Below are 19,963 nucleotides of genomic sequence, written 5' to 3'. Positions count from 1 at the left end.
AATATCGTAAGATATGTTTATGGTATCGTGACAATCCTAGCTGAAACTCACCCATTCGAAAAGCCAGTTCACCGAAAGGGAAAGGACACAGGGTGTGAAAATCATATATTTGCTTCTGGTAGTGGTATCTAGATGCTAGATGTACTTAGACTTCCTGAATGTCGGGTTAAAAATGGACTTGATGTGTATCGTTAAGTAGCGCGTCACTGTTTTCTTACTTCGCTTGGTGCACATCTGGAAAAAAAATAGTCGTCTTGGACAATGACATACGCTAAGGTTTGTGGGGTACAATTCTGCCTGTGTTTATTTGTTTATCTTTTCTGCAAGATTGGAAAATGTAGCATATTTTTATATACCTACACGCGTAAGGATATTGGACAGATAGATAGATTTGAGGTTAATGTTAGATTTAGATAAATTAGATGCATTAACAATGGGAGGTCTTCACAAGGGTAGCAAGATAAGCATTTGTGTGTGTGTGTGGTTAGAGTCCTATAATTAAGGCCGATGACTGATGTGTCATTTGTGTGTGTGTGTATGTGGCGAATGTTCTGTTCTTGTACACCGCAGACTGCATACGCTAGACTCCATGCTGCTCTTCATAGTAATATTCAGTCTGTGAAAATCTTTCAGTGGACTATAATATACTACATACCACTCAGTCATGTGACTAGTCCGATTCACTCGCAGACACAGTTACCACACAGCTCTGTCCTGCTTCTGACCACTTCATTCCAGCATGTTTCACTGTTACCGTAACCCAGATGTGTTATTAACCTCTGATTAAAGCTAACGATGTTGTAATGAAGCGGTGGAGAAAATGGTAAAGTTGTCCATCATAAACAGTACAATTTCATGTCAAACCACCAAAATGAGTTAAAGCATATTTAAGAGGTTTCACACACACACACACACACACACACACATTTTATGCTACAAGATCATTAAATTAATAAATAGTCAAAAATATTATCCATATATGTATAATGAGATCTTATAAATGTAATATATTAATAAATATAATATATAAACAAATACATTATGCACAGTGGAAAAATCCATTATGCCGTGGAAAAGCTCTAACACACATCCTTCTTTCTTGTTTTTTCACTCTTTCTATCCATCTCTCTGTCCTGTAATTTCCCCCCCCCCTTCCCCATCTATCTCCTTTCTTTCTCTCTCCTCCATCTCTCTCTCACTCTCCCTCTCCTCTGTCTCTCTCTTCTCCATCTCTCTCCCCCTCCTCTGTCTCTCTCTCTCTCCCCCTCCTCTCTCTCTCTTTCTCTCTCACTCTCCTTTGTCTCTCTCTCTCCTCCGTCTCTCTCTCCCTCTCCTCCGTCTCTCTCTCTCTCTCTCTCCTTCGTCTCTCTCTCTCCTCTGAGTCTCTCTCCTCTGTCTCTCTCTCTCTCTCTCTCTCTCTCTCTCTTCTCCGTCTCTCTCGCTCTCTCTCCGGTCTCTCTCGGGTCTGCAGTGGTTTCCTCAGTCTCAGTACAGTCTGTGTGAGCGTGTGCGTATGTGTCCGCGCTCTGTGTGTGAGATCTCTGGTGTGTGGTTATGCATGTGTAGCATGTGCAGCGCAGCTGAGTTCACACTGTGAGTGTGTGTGTGTGTATGTGTGTGTGTGTGTGTGTGTGTGTGTGTGTGTGTGTGGAGAGGACGGAGAGAGAGCTAACGGCATGACTCTCTGATTCTCCGCTCCTTCACCTAGACAACTCGGCTTATGTTGGACATTGCTGCAGACCTGTAAGTCTTTGCGTGTGTTTGTATGTGTGTGCGTCTGTGTGTGTTTGCATGTGTGTGTGTATGAGAGAGAGAGAAAGCTTGCAAGTTTGTATCTGTGTGTTTCCTGTATTTGAAAGCAGCACTTGCACTTTTGCTCTTACTTTCGTATTTTACAGAAGTGTTTATATTTGTGCACCTGCTTTCATGACTGTCGGCGTTTGTGCTCAAGTGTGTATCTAAAAGTGGACTCCATTTCGACAGTTTATGTACACAGTGTGTGTGTGTGTGTGTGTGTGTAGTGGATGCAGGAACAGAGGTTTAGTGTGTTATATGTGTCCCCTGGGTGTTTGCGTGTGAGTACTAAAGCTTCATCAGTACCAACATTTTAGTAGTTTTATTGGTGTAATTTCTGAAAATTAACAGCATTGTAACTGAAGATCTCAGAGCAAATGTAATTTTATGAATAAAGTTAAGAATTATATTACAGTGAGCTATAAAACTAGCAGATAAGTGCTTGGTCAGCTTATTCTTCAAACCACGGGCACTTTTTTATTATTTTTTTTTTAAACTGGAAAGCGCATGAAATTAGCCAAAAGACTGGCAATAATTTATTAATCTGAGACACCAAAATAGCTAATTAAAAGCTTGATTAAATAGATTATATCCCACACACACACACATTAGGATTTCATGACCTTTTATTTAGTGTTTCCTGGCTTCATTAATTATGCGCATAATTAGCTATCAGTGCATAGCACAAATTAAATGCTAAATAATAGTATGTGCTGGATCGAGTGCTACTTTATAAGCTGCTGAATAATGAGGGTTTCAGTAATTAATGTGATAAATACGATTAGCAATACATTGGCAATATTCTAGCCTTTATTTGATACTGAAGAAAAAAGAATGTGATCTGCTTCTTCAGTTCACTTTTTTTTTTTATAACCCCTGATTATTTTTTTCGGGCTTAAAGTCGAGTGCTTGTGTTCTAGACATGGTTAAAAAAAAATGTCTTGGATGTTTCTACTCAAGAAATATCTGGCAACCTCAGAGGTGTGAAATTCATGCAGATTATTTGCATAATCTGAAAGGCACGCCCAGAAAATTTAATCAAGCAGGTGCTTAAGCCATCTCTGAATAAGCACAACTTTCTCAGCTTTTTATATGTTCTTTTCAGCATATCGTTAAGTATAACTATAATTAGTTATACCTTATGTCATGCATATACATACAGTATCTCACAAAAGTGAGTACACCCCTCACATTTTTGTAAATATTTGATTATATCTTTTCATGTGACAACACTGAAGAAATGACACTTTGCTACAATGTAAAGCAGTGGGTGTACTGCTTGTGTAACAGTGTAAATTTGCTGTCCCCTCAAAATAACTCAACACACAGCCATTACTGTCTAAACCGCTGGCAACAAAAGTGAGTACACCCCTAAGTGAAAATGTCCAAATTGGGCCCAATTAGCCATTTTCCCTCCCCGGTGTCATGTGACTTGTTAGTGTTACAAGGTCTCAGGTGTGAATGGGGAGCAGGTGTGTTAAATTTGGTGTCATCGCTCTCACACTCCCTCATACTGGTCACTGGAAGTTCAACATGGCACCTCATGGCAAAGAACTCTCTGAGGATCTGAAAAAAAGAATTGTTGCTCTACATAAAGATGGCCTAGGCTATAAGAAGATTGCCAGGACCCTGACACTGAGCTGCAGCATGGTGGCCAAGACCATACAGCGGTTTAACAGGATAGGATCCACTCAGAACAGGCCTCGCCATGGTCGACCAAAGAAGTTGAGTGCACGTGCTCAGCGTCATATCCAGAGGTTGTCTTTGGGAAATAGACATATGAGTGCTGCCAGCATTGCTGCAGAGGCTGAAGGGGTGGGGGGTCAGCCTGTCAGTGCTCAGACCATATGCCGCACACTGCATCAAATTGGTCTGCATGGCTGTCGTCCCAGAAGGAAGCCTCTTCTAAAGATGATGCACAAGAAAGCCTGCAAACAGCTTGCTGAAGACAAGCAGACTAAGGACATGGATTACTGGAACCATGTCCTGTGGTCTGAGGAGACCAAGATAAACTTATTTGGTTCAGATGGTGTCAAGCGTGTGTGGCGGCAACCAGGTGAGGAGTACAAAGACAAGTGTGTCTTGCCTACAGTCAAGCATGGTGTTGGGAGTGTCACGGTCTGGGGCTGCATGAGTGCTGCCGGCACTGGGGAGCTACAGTTCATTGAGGGAGCCATGAATGCCAACATGTACTGTGACATACTGAAGTAGAGCATGATCCCCTCCCTACGGAGAAGCATGATAACGATCCCAAACACACCTCCAAGACTACCATTGCCTTGCTAAAGAAGCTGAGGGTGAAGGTGATGGACTGGCCGAGCATGTCTCCAGACCTTAACCCTATTGAGCATCTGTGGGGCATCCTCAAATGGAAGGTGGAGGAGCAGAAGGTCTCTAACATCCACCAGCTCAGTGATGTCGTCATGGAGGAGTGGAAGAGGACTCCAGTGGCAACCTCTGAGGCTCTGGTGAACTCCATGCCCAAGAGGGTTAAGGCAGTGCTGGAAAATAATGGTGGCCACATAAAATATTGACACTTTGGGCCCAATTTGGACATTTTCACTTAGGGGTGTACTCACTTTTGTTGCCAGCGGCTTAGACATTAATATCTGTGTGTTGAGTTATTTTGAGGGGACAGCAAATTTACACTGTTACACAAGCTGTACACTCACTACTTTACATTGTAGCAAAGTGTCATTTCTTCAGTGTTGTCACATGAAAAGATATAATCAAATATTTACAAAAATGTGAGGGGTGTACTCACTTTTGTGAGATACTGTATATAGTGAATTGGGATTCAGCCTAACATTGATTTTACGTGTGTCTTATATAGTTGAGATTGCCTCTGTTTGTGTGTGTTTGTGTGGGTGAGTGAGAGAGAGAGAGTGAGCGAGCATGGTGGCTTCTCAGAACCGACGTAGACAGTTGAAGTGTCATGTGGCGTAGAAGAGGGCATAGATCAAACCTCTGTCTGACCCGTGTAGGATAGAAGAGAATAAAGGTAAGAGAGAGTAAATGAGAAAGTGAATGAGTGTAGCCAGACAATCACAATCAATCCCCGTGCACGCGGGGAAGGCATCGTTTGTCTTCCTTCGTTTTTTTCTGCTTCTTTCTCCCTTTTTCTTCCAGTCGTTTGTCTCCAAGAAGGAATGTCTCATGCTGCCTTTCTCTTGGGTTTCGTCATTCAGGGCTGAAGAACAGAGCAGACTCCCTATCCATTCTCACCGTCTCGTGTCTCAGACTGTTGTGTTCCTAACCTCTGGAGTGTGACGGAATGAATAGTCAGGGCTGTGTGTTAACTTCCTGTAGCACATATTAAAAATAATGTATACATGCTATACAGTATATATATATATATATATATATATATATATATATATATATATATATATATATGTGTATATATATATATGTGTATATATATATATATATATATATATATAGTATAGTATAGTATGTTATAGTACCTTTACATTGTAAAGGTAAAAAAAAGTAAGGTAAAGAAAAAGTATCATTTTAATGTATAGAGATTAGAAGAAAATAGCCTCAGCTCGAGGGACACTGCTTCCTGCAACACTTCTTGCTTCCAAAGTGTGAGGACTTCTACTACTACTACTACTACTACTACTACTGTTATTGTTACAGTTACATCATGGCATAATAAAGTGAAGGCCATAATACTAGTTCTAAAACATTTTTCCCTGAAATACTCGTTATCTTTTAACCTATGTAGTGAGCATACATAGTGAATATACCGTCACCAGCCACTTCATTAGGAACATACTGTATGTACATTTGTGCAAGGATCCAATCAGCCAATCATGTGGTAGCAGTGCTATGCATAAAATCATGCAGATTTACATGTACATTACATTTATTCATTTAGCAGATGCTTTTATCAAAAGCGACTTACAAATGAGGAAATTCAAGCAAAGCGATATATCAAGCGGAGAACAATACAAGTAGTGCTACTGTACAAGATTTTTACTTCTAGAGAAGCAAAGTGAAGCAATTCTAGAGAAGCAAAGTGAAGCAATTTTAGAGAAGCAAAGTGTGCAGAGTAGAGATGTAAGAGCCAGTGTAATATATACATATACATATATATATATATATATATATATATATATATATATATATATATATATATATATATGTATAATTTATTTATTTTATTTTAATAATGTCGGGGTTGGCAGGTTAGGGGTTGGTTAGGTGTTCACGGAAGAGGTAGACCTTTAGCTGTTTTTTTGAAAATAGTGACAGATTCTGCGGTCCGGATTGAGGTTGGAAGTTCATTCCACCACTGAGGGATGGTTAGTGTGAAGGTTCTGGAAAGGGACCTTGAGCCACGCTGAGTAGATACTACTAAGCATGGGTTGTTAATCGATAGCAGATTGCATGAGGGAATGTAAACCTCAAGGAGAGAGTGAGGTAGGGGGGTGCTGTTCCAGACAAAGTCTTGTACGTGAGCATCAAGGCCTTGAATTTGATACAGGCGGCTACAGGAAGCCAGTGGTGGGAGATGAAGAAGGGTTTGACATGGGTCCTTTTGGGCTGGTTGAAGACGAGGCATGCTGCTGCATTCTGAATCACCAGGAAGGGTTTGATAGAGCTGGCTGGGAAACCCAAGAGTAGTGCATTACAGTAGTCCAGTTTTGAGATAACAAGAGCCTGGACTTGTAGCTGTGTAGCCTGTTCGGTGAGATAGGGTCTGATTTTCTTGATGTCGTACAGAATGAACCGACAGGATCATGCAGTTGTTGAAATGTGGTCTGTGAAGGTCAAGGTCAAGGTCTGTCCTGGTTCGCTTGAATGTGGTTGAGCCAAGCTGTACGGTGAGGCCAAGTTGAGCTTAAGGTGGTGTTCCCTTGTCCAGTTTGAGATGTCAGACAGGCAAGCAGAGATTTGTGCAGCGGCATGGATCATCAGGCTGGAAGGACAAATAGAGCTGGGAGTCATCAGCATAGCAATGATATGAGAAGCCTTGAGACTCAATCACAGGCCCCAGAGATGTAGTATAAATAGAAAAGAGCAGTGGACCCAGAACTGACCCCTGAGGAATGCCAGTTGTGAATTGCTGAGTTTCAGAAGCTCCTCCCCTCCACAATACCTTGAAGGATCTGCCAGTGAGATATGATTCCACCCAGTGCAGAGCCATTTCGGTGATGCCTAGGCTGGAGAGATTTGACAGAAAGCAGAGTAGTCTCCATGGAGTGACTGCTTTTGAAGCCAGACTGCTTGGTGTCTAGGAGGTTGTTCTGTGTTAGAAAAATTGAGAGTTGATTAAAAACAGTTTGTAAAAAAAAGTATTTTAGAAAGAAAATGGAGGAGGGAAACAGGTCTGTACTTATCAACTGCAGCAGGGTTAAGTGTCAGCTTTTTGAAAAATGGGATAACCTGGGCCTGCTTAAATGAGGTAGGGAAGGTGCCAGTAGAGAGTTATGTATTAAGGATGCATGAGTATAGGTTGTAGTGTGGGAGAGATGGTCTGAAGAAGGTAAGAAGGGATAGGGTCAAGAGGACAGGTTGTAGGACGGAGTTTTGAGCCATCAGTCCCTGAGAGAGGAGAGAAGGAGGACAGTTGCGAGTTATGTGGTGGAGGAGCCAGTCTATGTGTGTCTGCGGTTGAGAACTGGTTCCTGGTTGATGTAACCTTGCTGGAAAAGAGAGGTAGGGGAAAGGGGATGAGGGGGACAGAGAAGAGAAGAAAAGGATTTGAAGAGAGAACGGGTATTGGGAGAGCTGCCAATCTTCTCCTGGTAGTATATGACTTTAGCAATGGAGATGCTATGGGAAAAAGAGGAGAGTAGTGTTTGGCAATTTGTTAGGTCAGTCGGATAGTTAGATTTACACCAGTTCCATTCAGCTGCCCTTATCTTGGTCCGGTTATTACGAAGAACTTCTGAGAGCCAAGGGCTAGGGGGTGATGTGCGAGCTGGCCTGGAGGTTAGGGGTTAGATGCTGTCAAGAGAAGATGTTAGAGTTTAACATAGCATGTTAGTTGCGGTGTTTAAGTCCTGCGAGGAGAGGTCTGAAGTGAGGTTATGACAATGGAGGAAAAGTGTGAGGGGAAAGGGAGTGAAGATTGGGACGAAAGGAGATAGAAGGTGGAGACAGTGAGTGGGGTGAGGGAAGACAAATAGAAAACTGGATTAAAAAATGGTCAGAGGTGTGCAGAGGAGTAATGAGAAGATTTTGTGTGGTGCAGTTATGTGTGAGGATGAGTTTGAGCTGTTTACCGGTCTTGTGAGTTGCTGGTGTGGTGAGCTGCTTAGGTCAAATGTGGGCAGGAGTGCAAATAAATCAGCCACATGTGGCTTGTCTAGGTGAATGTTCAAGATATAGGTCAAGAGCTTCACATCACAGATGTTCACATCAAACATTAGACTGAGGAGCCCAGTGCCTTTCACCGTGACAGGGTTGTTAGGATTTAGGCCTTTCACATGCAGCAGTCTCTAGAGTCTAAACAGAATGGTGCAAAAAGCCTTCCATGAGCGATACTTCTATGGGTCGAAACGCCATGTTGAAGAGTGGCCAGACTGGTTCGAGCTGACAGGAAGGCTACGGTAACTCATAACAACTCTTCATAACCATAGTGAGCAGAAAAGCATCTCAGAATGCTCAACACTGTGAACCTTGGGGCAGAAGACCACATCGGGAACCACTCGCCTCAGCCAAGAACGGGAATCTGAGGCTACATTGGGCACAGGCATGGATAGACTGCTGACAGCACAAACAAGATGTTCATAATCCTAAACTAGCCAGACGAAATCCCTATAGCCTCTCGGGATTATATCTGTAATACTTGATATGTTAGTGATAGTATTGTTTTTTTTTAATAGCTGATTTTTGAGCTTAAGAGGATTTTCAGTCTAAACATGGCTCCCTGAAGCATACTTAATGATTTGTACAGAAAAAAGGGATTCGTCTCCAGTATACTATATGTTCTTATTACAAGCTCTGATGGTGATGTTTGATTTTTATTTATTTATTTATTTATTTATTTATTTATTTCAGTTTAACTTTAAGAGATGCTCAGGCAGATAGGAAGTGATATTGCAGACGCAGCAAGTATTGTGAATAGTAGTATTGCAATTTTCCAATTGATTTGAACTACCACAAACATTAGGACTTGAGAACAGTTCTGTATGTACACCAGAGATCTTTTGCATGGGTGTGACTTTTGTTGTATGAGCACAGGATCCATTTTTCGTGACTGTATCCAGCAATATTATCGTATATTACAGCCCTGATATCAGGGCGTGTATAAAAAATCATGTTGATGAGGAAATTTGTGTTGCTGGTATACATTCAGCCTGTTTCACCGCTTCTGTGTATCGCTGTGTGGAAATAACCTGAAGTACTTGATGATGTTCCTCTTCTGTAAACCACAAACTCATCGTGATAAGCCCATAGAATACCAGGAACTTGCCCTAAGTGGGTGTTTTCTCTGTGTGTTTGGATATACACTCTTCTAACCGAGAGAACATAGCACAGCGAAGCTGTGGAAGGAAGTGATGGAGAGGTTCAGGTCAGCAGACAGGAACCGGATGCCACTTTTTCATCTGATAAAGATACACGAGTTCCTCTCAGTGTAAGAGAGTCAGACTGAAAGCGACAGAGAGAAAGTTGTGTTTTTAAGACCGAGAGATGCGCCTCGCTCTAGACACCCCCTGTTTTTCCCATCGCCGAGTAAAGCGTGTGTGTGGTACACATGATGCAGCGTGAATAGTGGCCTTTGACAACAGATACATCTCTTGAGAGGTCAAGAAAACGAACGAGCTATTAAAAGTGGGTCACGAAGATTCTGGCTCGCAAAGGATGTTCGAGATAGTACAGTGGAATGACTTGTGCATTGATTCTTATCTAGAATTGACACCAGATGCAAGAGTTTAGAGTGGCAAAAACGTAGCTCAAGCGACCTTCTGTCCAGTCCACTTTCATTTTCCTGAAGTCTGTCTTCTGGCAGAAGAGCAGCAGCTTTGTTTCACTTTGTTTTATAAACGTCAGTGTTTACCACGCTGGTGTAATGAGTATCATGCTCTGCAGCAACATGCCACACAATCATCACACTGCTTATAATATGACACATTTTCAGTAGTGTGATATAGAAAATGTGAATGTGTGAGTGTCATTCAGTCGGTTCTCTATGGTGTGAAAAAAAATAAATAAAATAAAATGTATATACACACACACACACACACACACACACACATATATATATATATATATATATATATATATATATATATATATATATATATATATATATATATATATATACACATGCTGTAAACAAATAGAACAGGAAATATGGGGTTGTTTTTTGATAGATGCACACCTCACAGAATTAGTGTGGCATGAAATGTTGTAAGCTCATGAGGAGGATGACTAAGGCCTGCACCACACCAGTGTTTGGTAACACATCTTTCATATTTGTATTTGTCCATACATCCAGACTAAGATAATGTTCCAAGGGTCAAAAATGAATCCTTTTGAATCAGCTTTGAAATGGATCAATCTGAAAAGAAAAAAAAAAACAAAAAACACTCTTTGTAATGTAGTGTGAAGGGTTTAGCATTTAGCTAGCATTTAGTTGACACATGATCTTTACAATTTCCAAGATTTTGGAGCTTACGGCAAAGCCGTTTTGTGTTACAATGTTCTCAAGTTTCTCAAGAACTCTTTAGAATTTTCTATAAATCTGCATTTCCCTCCATTTGTACACAATCGGTCTGACTGTGGATTGGTGGAGTCCCCCTTTCTGAGGCCCTCAGAACTCTCCTTTGTTCATGCCATGATACACTTCCACAAACATGTGTTGTGAAGATCAGACTTTGATAGATCTCTGTTATTTAAATAACCGAGCGCTCGCTTGCTCACACCTGATGGTCATCCCATTGATTGAAATCACCAGACTCTAATTTCACCTTCAAATTAACTGCTAATCCTAGGGGTTCACATACTTAAGGCACACATAAATAAATGACCAAGTATAATATTTTTTTTTGTCTAATTTGTTTAGTCGGGTTCTCTTTATCTACTTTTAGGACTTGGGTGAAAATCTGATGATGCTTTAGATCACATTTATGCAGATAGTTAGAAAATTCTTGCAAACTTTCAAGCACCACTGTAAGTTCATGTAGCAAACACCCGGTTCATTTGCCCAGCATGCCACTTAGACATTTCATTGTGGTCGAGAGGCTTTTAAGAAATGCTAGAGAGGCTAATACATTAAAAACATGTTTGATTAAACATAACCTGTGTTAATGTGGACTAGTCCTAAAAAGACATGCTGTTGTGTAATTGGCTTTTGTCTGGAGTAGAGTACAGAAGTGTTTGGATCTCTGCATGCAAAACAACACTTGGGTTACTGTGTGTACAAAGTGTAATGTGTGTGTGTGTGTGTGTTTGTGTATATGAGTGTCTAATGAGCAGGAAGACCTCCCACATGCTTCATGGGTTCTGACTGCAGTGGCACCCTTTCAGTGTCGCACGCATTCACATTTAGGGGCAGTTTAGAGAAGCCAAACCACCTACTTGATTGTTTCGACGAGAAGCGAGAAGAAACCCACGTGGACGTAAGAAGAACATGTGAAAGAGAGTAACACACGGAGAGTAACCCAAACAGAGGGTCGAGCCAGGAACCCTCATGCTGTGAGGCAGCAACGTTATGCTCTTTTCCAGCTACACTAATTATCATATGCACATCCTGTTCATAAAGAAAAGCTATAAAAACAACAGAATTGAGTCTTCCTTGTATTGTAACCGTCGCACAATTAATCGCTTCTGCTATTTAACAGTGTCCTGCTTCATGCAGTCCACTGCAATGCAAAATGGAAACTCCTCCAGGAACTGTGTAGTTCGCATTCAGACGAGTTCTCAGTTGCGTAAACGTTTTCTGTGTCTTGGTGGAAATGCGTGTGACGGCACGTGTCGGCTGGGAACGGGTACTGAGATGACCGAGGGACTCGACAAGCCACAACAGTATGACCTCTGACCTCCGATGTAATCACTACACAGTGAGAAGGGAGATTTTTAGCCCTTTGATGAGTTTGACTTGTGTTTGTGTGTGTATGTGTGTGTGTGTGTGTATATATATACACTAAGTTACATTGCTTCCTCAGCTTAACTATCATTTCTGTACAACATCCTCTTTCGCTGCACAGAGAGCAGCACAGAGAACTCTGAGGAAAAATCCAGAGTTTGTACAAGTCTGCAGAGTTAAACAGCTATTTAACTCAGCGTTTGCTGACATAGGCATGTCGTCTCGAATCTCTTAGCCTCGATCGATAAATCAATCCATTTTGCATGGATTAGCCCCGTCTAATGGCCAAATACTCTTTAAATAAATCGAGGAAGACAAAACAAAAAGCCAGCAGGTGATATGGAGTTAATCTTTTTTTTTTGTTTTGTTTTTTTTTAATGAGAATGAGTAAATCTTACGGTATCGCTATGGAAACTGGGCCCGAGTTCATGATTCATGCCTATTTTTTTTTAAATATTTCATCATTTTTGATCGTAACTGATATTATATCAGGACTCGCAATACGCCTGTGAGCAGACCAGCATTGTGCTCATGCTGCATTAAGGAAAAAACAGCCCGAGAACACAAAGCTGCAATTCAGACACCTCACACGAGTCAGACACAGCAGGAATGGAGGAACACAGGGAGAGAAGAAAGGCCTCGCAGGTTGTACATGCTGCAAGAAACAGGAAAAGAAAAGAGGGGTTTTTTTTTTTTCTTTTCAGAGAATACAGAATGCAGAGCTTTAATTCATTTAGGAGGAAATGGCACAGGGTGTGTGTGGGCATGGTTCTCTCTCGGTGTGGACTAAACATAGACTTAAATCGTTAACTTGTAATACAACCCTTAGTGTATGTATATATATGTGTGTGTGTGTGTGTGTGTGTGTTACTGTAGCTGCTCAGGAGGAGTTGAATTGAGCTTTGTGTATTGGACATACAGAGAAGCCTATTTGAAAGTTAAAGTCTCTCTCTCTCTCACACACACTCTCTCTAACTCTCACGCTCTCTCCTTTCTATCGCTTTCTCTGTTCATCTCACTTCTTTTCACTCTATCTCTCCTTCTATATCCTTCTGCTTTTCTGTCCTCCTGTGCTATTTCTATCATCATTTACGTGTGTGTGTGTGTGTGTACATATATGTAAGAGTATGTGTTATTTATTTATGTTCCTGGCTTGTTTGGTTCACACCGTGGCCTACTTTGTGTGCTCTGACACCCCTTAACACACATACACATACACCATCTGCCAGGTGTCGTCCATGCACAAAGCTGTAGTGATTAATCTGCTGCTTTTGCATGAACTTCTGTAACAGTGACAGGCATCACAAGGAAGTCCTGATGCAGAAAGAGGAAGAGAATGGGGACCGAAGCAGTGATCCTTGTTTGTATTGCAAAACTGCTACTGCTTATTTTATCACCCAGGTGGACTCTGGTACATGACACCTCCCAGGCTGTGACCGCTGATGTGGGAATTCAAGTTACTCATCTTCCCATCTTTTCACCTCTTCAAGCCGTGCTTACACTGCAATATCCAAATTTATAGACTGAAGCAACTCCTAAGCAATGTATATAGATTCCAACAGCCTGTTGAATTCTTGGACAGAAGGTGTTGATTAATTTTCTCTAACAGCTTACACACGGAGTTGGATGGTGGATGCTGCATGTGAACAGTTTAAATCGGTGTCTAACGGATGATGTGGTAAAGTTGTCTGTAATTTCATGTCATTTACACGTGAGTCTCCTATGTTAGTGCTTGAACAGTCAGAGGTAACGTTGTAAACAAAAGTTTTCAGACACAAGAAAGTCTTTGCAGTTTCTCAGTAAACTGTCTGCCATCCTAATCCGGTACTTGTCAAAGTCGCTCAGATCCTTACACTCACCCATTTTTCCTGCTTCCAACACGTCAACTTCTGTTCACTGCCTGTTCACTTGCTGCCTAATAAATATATCCCACCCCTTTTCGGGTGCTATTGTAACGAGGTAATCAGTTATTCACGTCACATATTAGTGTTGTTAATGTTATTGCTGATCTGCGTATTATTATTATTATTATTATTATTGTTAAGTGAGATAAAAATGAGAGGTTGATGAGGGAATGACAGTTTCGGTTCTCACTATAAACTAAACATGACACTAAACATAACGAAAAATGGAGTAAATAGTACGATGTGTCATTCTCTGATGAATAACAAAAATCAATAGAAAAGTCTTGGACTCTCTCCAGAAATCCATGTAGGAAAGATTTAGATCCCTAACGAACAAGCCAGAGGTGATAGTGGCAAAGAAACCAAAGAGAGTAACAAACAATAGTCCTCATTTATCGGTCTTTTAGTAAAGTTGTGTGTGAATGTTTGCGTAAACCAAAGAGAGCTAAAAATTTCCACTGGATTTACGAATGATTGATTTTCTTCACTTGCGTGTGCACGTTTATGAACGCCAGTCGTTCGTAAATTACCAAGTGTATACACGGAACAGCTGATTTGCGGTGTAGTTCCGCCCACAAACCTCCATATAAGTTCTAGTGCTCAGACAGCTGTGAGCACGAAACCATCGATCAAGGTAAAGGCTGAAAAGCAGAAGTGGAAGTTATTTTGACTCGCTTCTATGCCAATAAAATATTTAATCATTTACCTGTATAATATGAATAATGATGATAATTGAGTGGGAAATTTTCTGTCAGCTATGGCATTTGGTTGAATGATTCGTTTGAGGATTAGTCTTAATTTATGGGTTTGTGTTGGCTTGCTTTTTTTTTTTAATTAATGGTGGTGATATAAAACGACTAGTTTTCACGAAATGCTCTCGATGGCACTCTTACTCCCTGACCTAGGGAACTCGTATGAGGATATGTTTTTGATCGAGACTTCAGATCTCTTCTATAAATTTTGGATAAGGGCATCTGCTAAATGCTGTAGATGGAATAAAACGAAGCAGTTTCAACACGGCTCTATACTTACAGATATAAAAGTGCATTAATGCGTACAAATGATATGATTCGAAGTCGAACAAGTTGAGGTTAGTCGTCTCACGCGTAAATTTACACCCACTCAGGAGCACGAGTAGGATATGAACGTTTTTCTGAATTGACCGGATTTTTATGAACACCAAATGCCTTGTGGAAACGCTCGTAACTGATGATTCGCACGTAAATCCGTTCATATCTAACGAGGCTCGTCGGCGGGAGCCAGGCTGAAATGGGCGGAGCTCATTCTCTTCTGAGTGACACCGGATAGTATGGTTATAAATCATTACATATACAGATATACGTAAAAGAGTAAAGCCTAACAATGACTGAACTAAGTATGAGCAGATTGTGAAGCAGCTCTTAGGTACAGATCTACAGTATCCAGGTGAGATCCACTGAACAAGGAGAGATTTGGATTGCACATACATTGTATTAAGTGATGCATTAATGAACGTTATTATAAAGTGTTACTTAATATATAAACATTTTAGCCCAGAGCACAGAAAATATTCGGTTCGTGTCAAATAAGTCTAATGAGTTCATGCAATTTCTGAAGCTATTTTAAATCAGAATGCAAATTGTGATTTGAATCTCCAGATGCAGAATTTAACTGCCTTGCGTAAATGTAAAATGCATTAAATAAATCTTAACGATCGGTCGTTTAAAATGATCCCCCCGCCCCCCCCCCCCCCGTACATATATGTCTGTTCTACATTTTTACTGGCCAAATGACACAGATTTTCAAGGTTAAACAAATTATGTTTGCATGGAAACATAACTAGTAAAAGAGTACAGGAAACCCTCAGCTAGGTTTTTAGGGTGGAGGTTGTCATTTTTTTTTCACTTAGCATTTATGACTAATGTGTTTTGACAGAGTTTCTAAACTATCTGATGATATTCTTGTTGAATTCATATATATATATATATATATATATATATATATGTTTTGTGCTGAAGCTAATAGAGCACATCGTGTTATTTATAATCAAAACCAGTGCAAATGTCATTAGCAAATTTGCGATTGTGTTCTATTTTGTTTATGCGGTCTGACCTTTAGTCATAATATTGTATATTTTGGTAGGACCTGAACAGCAGGTGCTCTCTAACAGTGAGTAAGTCTATGTATTTGACTTTTGCTTTTAAAATATATTTTTGGTCAAGTTTAACTGTGGCATGGTTTGTTCGTTTGTTTGTTTGGGATTGTGAAGTCGCTCTAAAATGTCCATCTTCAAACGATCCAGCTGTCATGTATATGTCATTGTGAACGTCCTTAAACATGAGCAGGTTTCGTCATTTTCCATCGTCATAGCTGCGCACATCCAAATGATCAGCTGACATAGTGCAACTGAACATTACATGCTTTTCTGAAGTGTTAGCACCCCATGGAACATTAATTAAGATGTGCTGTAGTATGTCTATTATAAACAATGCTGGCCAAGACGACGCAGAAAGCAGTTCACATGTTTAATCGTACTTACACCAGCAGCTACGCCGCCATTCTGCTCTGTGGAGAACATGAGGTTTTTGCAAGCAGTGTTGAAATGTGCTGCAGACTCATTGATGCTGTGAAAATGCTGTTTTTCATTTGCTAAGCAAAGTGCACAGTTTGCATAAGTCATATGCTTTTTAGGATATCTGTAGAATGGACTATATTTGCATAATGCACTTTGTATGTTCTGTGGGGTGGTACTTAAGCCCATTATTTTTTTTTCCTTTTGTGTATCCACAGAGCAGTTTCCTGGGCAGTGCAAGCTTCTCTGTTTCTGACCTCCTCAAGTCAAAGGACCAGCAGCTCTCTCTCAGCCTGAGGTTAGTCCAAGCAGCCTGGAATGTCTAGTGCTTTCGGTTTATCCGCGGTCAAAGGTTAAGACGTTGTTGAGGAGTCTCAAATGAATTCAGTTTTGCAAGCGAAGCAGTATGTGCAGATGGAACTTTCCCCGAGCATGTTTCAGGCTGAGATCGCACTCCTCTTTCATCATTTACGTACGGTGCACTTTGGCGTCGTACAGTACGAGATCCCCAAAGGCAGTCCTTGTCAACTAAGTGCCTCTGATCAAAGCAAACAGAGATGATTGGAGTTTCTTTAGAGAACCGGAGACACGCTCGTTGTTTGCGTGTCGCGTTATTCTCTGTCACAACGCACAACCACCTGGGTAGACAGCCGAAGAGATCTCTTGTCAGCCAAGTGTCAAAAGGGACTCGATCGATTAGGGAACATTAAAGGATTGTCTGAGGAGGAGAGGAAGCCAAGAACTTCATAGCAACCTGATGCTAAGAGGAAATGATCAGGAAAATGCAATCAAACTACTATAAAGGCTGATATAATACTGTATATTGTAAGCTCTAAAATTAAAGTAGCCATCTGCATATGTTTTTTTAATATCCTGCATGCGAGGTGAATCGCAATTGTAATGAGGACGCTAAATTGTTTCTGTGTCGTCTGCCGTCTGTAAATGTAGTGCTTCATGTATTGCCTGTCAAGGAAAAATCGGCAGACTTGACAAAGAAGAAACCAGCTTAGATGCGATGTCGTTATCGTAACTGTTAACAGGATGTTGGAAATGATCTTTTTAGAAACTAGAAATACTTTCACAAAAAGTGCACCTATAAAAAATCAAAAGCTAGGTCTATTTATTCTGTTTTCCCCCTGGAGTTCTAATTCAGTGTCAGTTTATATATATATATATATATATATATATATATATATATATATATATATATATATATATATATATATATATAACTGACACTATTGTGTATATAAGTAAATTACAAACGGAATATAAAAATAACCATGTGCTTTTGGCTGACTAAAGATAATATACTTGTGGCTGTGTTTTATACAAATCACACACATACACACTGATAGATAGAGGACATTTTTCAAAGGCTGTCTTAGATATGGAAATGAAATCTCTCAAAATAACACCTTTCCAGGAAGAGGAAACAGTCACTCACAGATAAGGCTAACATGAGATTTCAACACTGACACTAATTTTTACCGAGCTCCGAAGTTGAGGAGGCCTCAGTGCCCAAACGTCTCCTGAAACACAATTATCCATCGAGAAAGAGAGAAAAAGATGCTGCTCTCATAACGTCACTCCCAATCTGTCTCTGTGTTTCCTTCTCCTCCACCCATTCCCAGATATTCCCCCTTTCTCTATATCTCTCTCTTCACACTCTCCGTCTCCACCCTGGACACTCTCCGTCTCGTTTCCCCTTAAGGGAGCTTCTCAGTCATGACCGTCACTGTTGTGATTGGCAGCAAGCACCGAACAGCTGTGTATGTGTATACCCTCACCTCCCTTTCCTTCTCTGTCTGTCTTTCGCTTATACCCACTATAACGTGTCACATTAGCACTTCTCTTAAACTGGAGGATGAGAGGAAGGAACACACACTCGTTCTGAAAGTTTCCTTTAATCAAGAGTGAGACGGTGAGAAAGAGCGCACGACAGGGACTGCGTTTGACACTGGACTGGAGGCTGGGGTGGCAGGCCAGTTTGTGTGAGCAGCTCAGAATGAAACGCTTTCCTCCTCCGTCACTCTTCGTCTGTACACTCATCGAGCATGATCCAATGAAAAGCTTCTCAGCATCCATAAGTACCTACTTGTAACATAAGTGTCAGTATTGCTTACAGTGGAGAGGTGGCGGTGTCACTTTACTCACCGCTTTTTTTTTCCAGTGACACCTATTGACTGTTAGAACTGGTAGTGAGAAGTAGAATTCATAAAGCCAGGTTCAGTTTGAGTTGAAGCACACGGTCACATTTGTTCCTTAAATCGCTCTTCTCTTTACAATGAACATGTTTAAATCATCTCATTTTAATATAATGTCGATGTGGCTGGTGGGTGGTATGGTATCTTATTGGGTATAGTTGCAACCTCATAGCTTTGGGATACCTGGTTCCTGGGTTCTCTGGTTTCCTCCTACCTCCTCCCAAAAAAAAAAAACAATAAATGCTGATGGGTGAATTGGAAGATTGGAAATTCTGACTTGTCCCTAGATGTGAATCAGTGTGTGAATTGGACTGGTGTCCTATCCAGGGTCTGGATCCACCAGAATCCTGACTGGGATGTACTCAGTATGTATTTGTTTTGTACTCAACAGGCAAGCTGTTATGAGAAGTTGTGACATTAATGAAATTCTCTTTGAAGCACAATTAATATTACGCTTTCGGGGTTGCCATAGAAGATCACTTGTCTGCATATTGATTCTTGCACAAGTTTTGCACCAGATGCCCTTCCTGATGCAGTCCTCCCAATTTTCCTGGCTTGGGACCAACACTGAGAGTGCACTAGCTCGTGCAACCCTCCAGAGTCTGTGGTTGGTTCCCTGACCAGGAATCAAACCCACACTGTGGGCTGTGTTACCCAGGCTGCTAGCCACTAGTCCACCAGGGAACCTACTTCAACGGGGTTCAGTGACGGTTCAAATAAAAACAAATAAAACAACCAATGACATCACAGATCTGAGGGTACACTTAACTAGAGACATTGCTACAGGACAGGCAAGGCAGGCAGCAGCTTGAGGTCTTGAGTTTTGAGTGAGAACGCTAAAGGACATTTTCAGTGCAAGTGAATGAAAATGTCGAATAAAATGTTCAGAACTCAAAACATCCGGTGGGTAATGTATGGCACGACCTGTCGGGAAGCCAGAAAACAAGAAGAAGAAAAGGAAAAGGGAGGCAGAACTGTGGTAAGTGGTGGATGATAACTGGAAGATAAGCCATAAAGTTATGTAATGATAGCCCAATATCATTTTAGCAAGCAAGCAGCTAGCTAAGAGTTGGCAGGGGTGGACACAGGCTGACCTGGTGAGCATCAACTCATGATTTTTACCATAAAGACACCCTAGAGGGCACATTTTTTTTACACATAGGAGCACCTTGAGAGCGATTCATCTAATTTTCTTGCATCTAGGGGAGCCTATAGGGCATCTCATTTTCTCCACAGGAACAACACGCTAGAAGGCACTACACATGTTTTCTCATATTCTCTGCTGAAAGGCACCCCACGTCATCATGCTTTCTCTCACGATGGGGGATAGAGGGCACTTCATCTTGTTTTCTTGCGTATATCAGCATCCTAGAGGGGATATCATCGTGTATTGCTTCACGTAGTGGCACCTTTAAGGGCAAGTTTTGGGGCACGCTAGACGCCGGCATCAGTCCACGTA

The 19,963-nt window shown here is 41.0% G+C and overlaps 1 protein-coding gene across 7 annotated transcripts in view; it reads left to right on the top strand.

Moving 5' to 3' along the window:
- Window positions 1-19,963, top strand: part of inpp4b (inositol polyphosphate-4-phosphatase type II B) — a 179,175-nt gene that overhangs the window by 38,686 nt on the left and 120,526 nt on the right. For 5 of the 7 annotated variants that reach the window (XM_053622037.1, XM_053622043.1, XM_053622038.1 and 2 more), the window contains one exon: window positions 16,516-16,595. The exons of 1 other annotated variant lie outside the window; for it this stretch is intronic. In XM_053622037.1, the coding sequence (XP_053478012.1) occupies window positions 16,516-16,595 (80 nt within the window). Of the gene's footprint in view, window positions 1-1,450; window positions 1,744-16,515; window positions 16,596-19,963 lie in introns of those variants that run through there. One more of the 7 variants, XM_053622040.1, reaches the window with a different exon arrangement.

This window comes from Ictalurus furcatus, chromosome 3 (assembly GCF_023375685.1).
Source record: "Ictalurus furcatus strain D&B chromosome 3, Billie_1.0, whole genome shotgun sequence".
Taxonomy (NCBI): Eukaryota; Metazoa; Chordata; class Actinopteri; order Siluriformes; family Ictaluridae; genus Ictalurus; species Ictalurus furcatus.
Note: the sequence above shows the minus strand (reverse complement) of the source record. Positions and strands in the feature narration are given on the sequence as shown.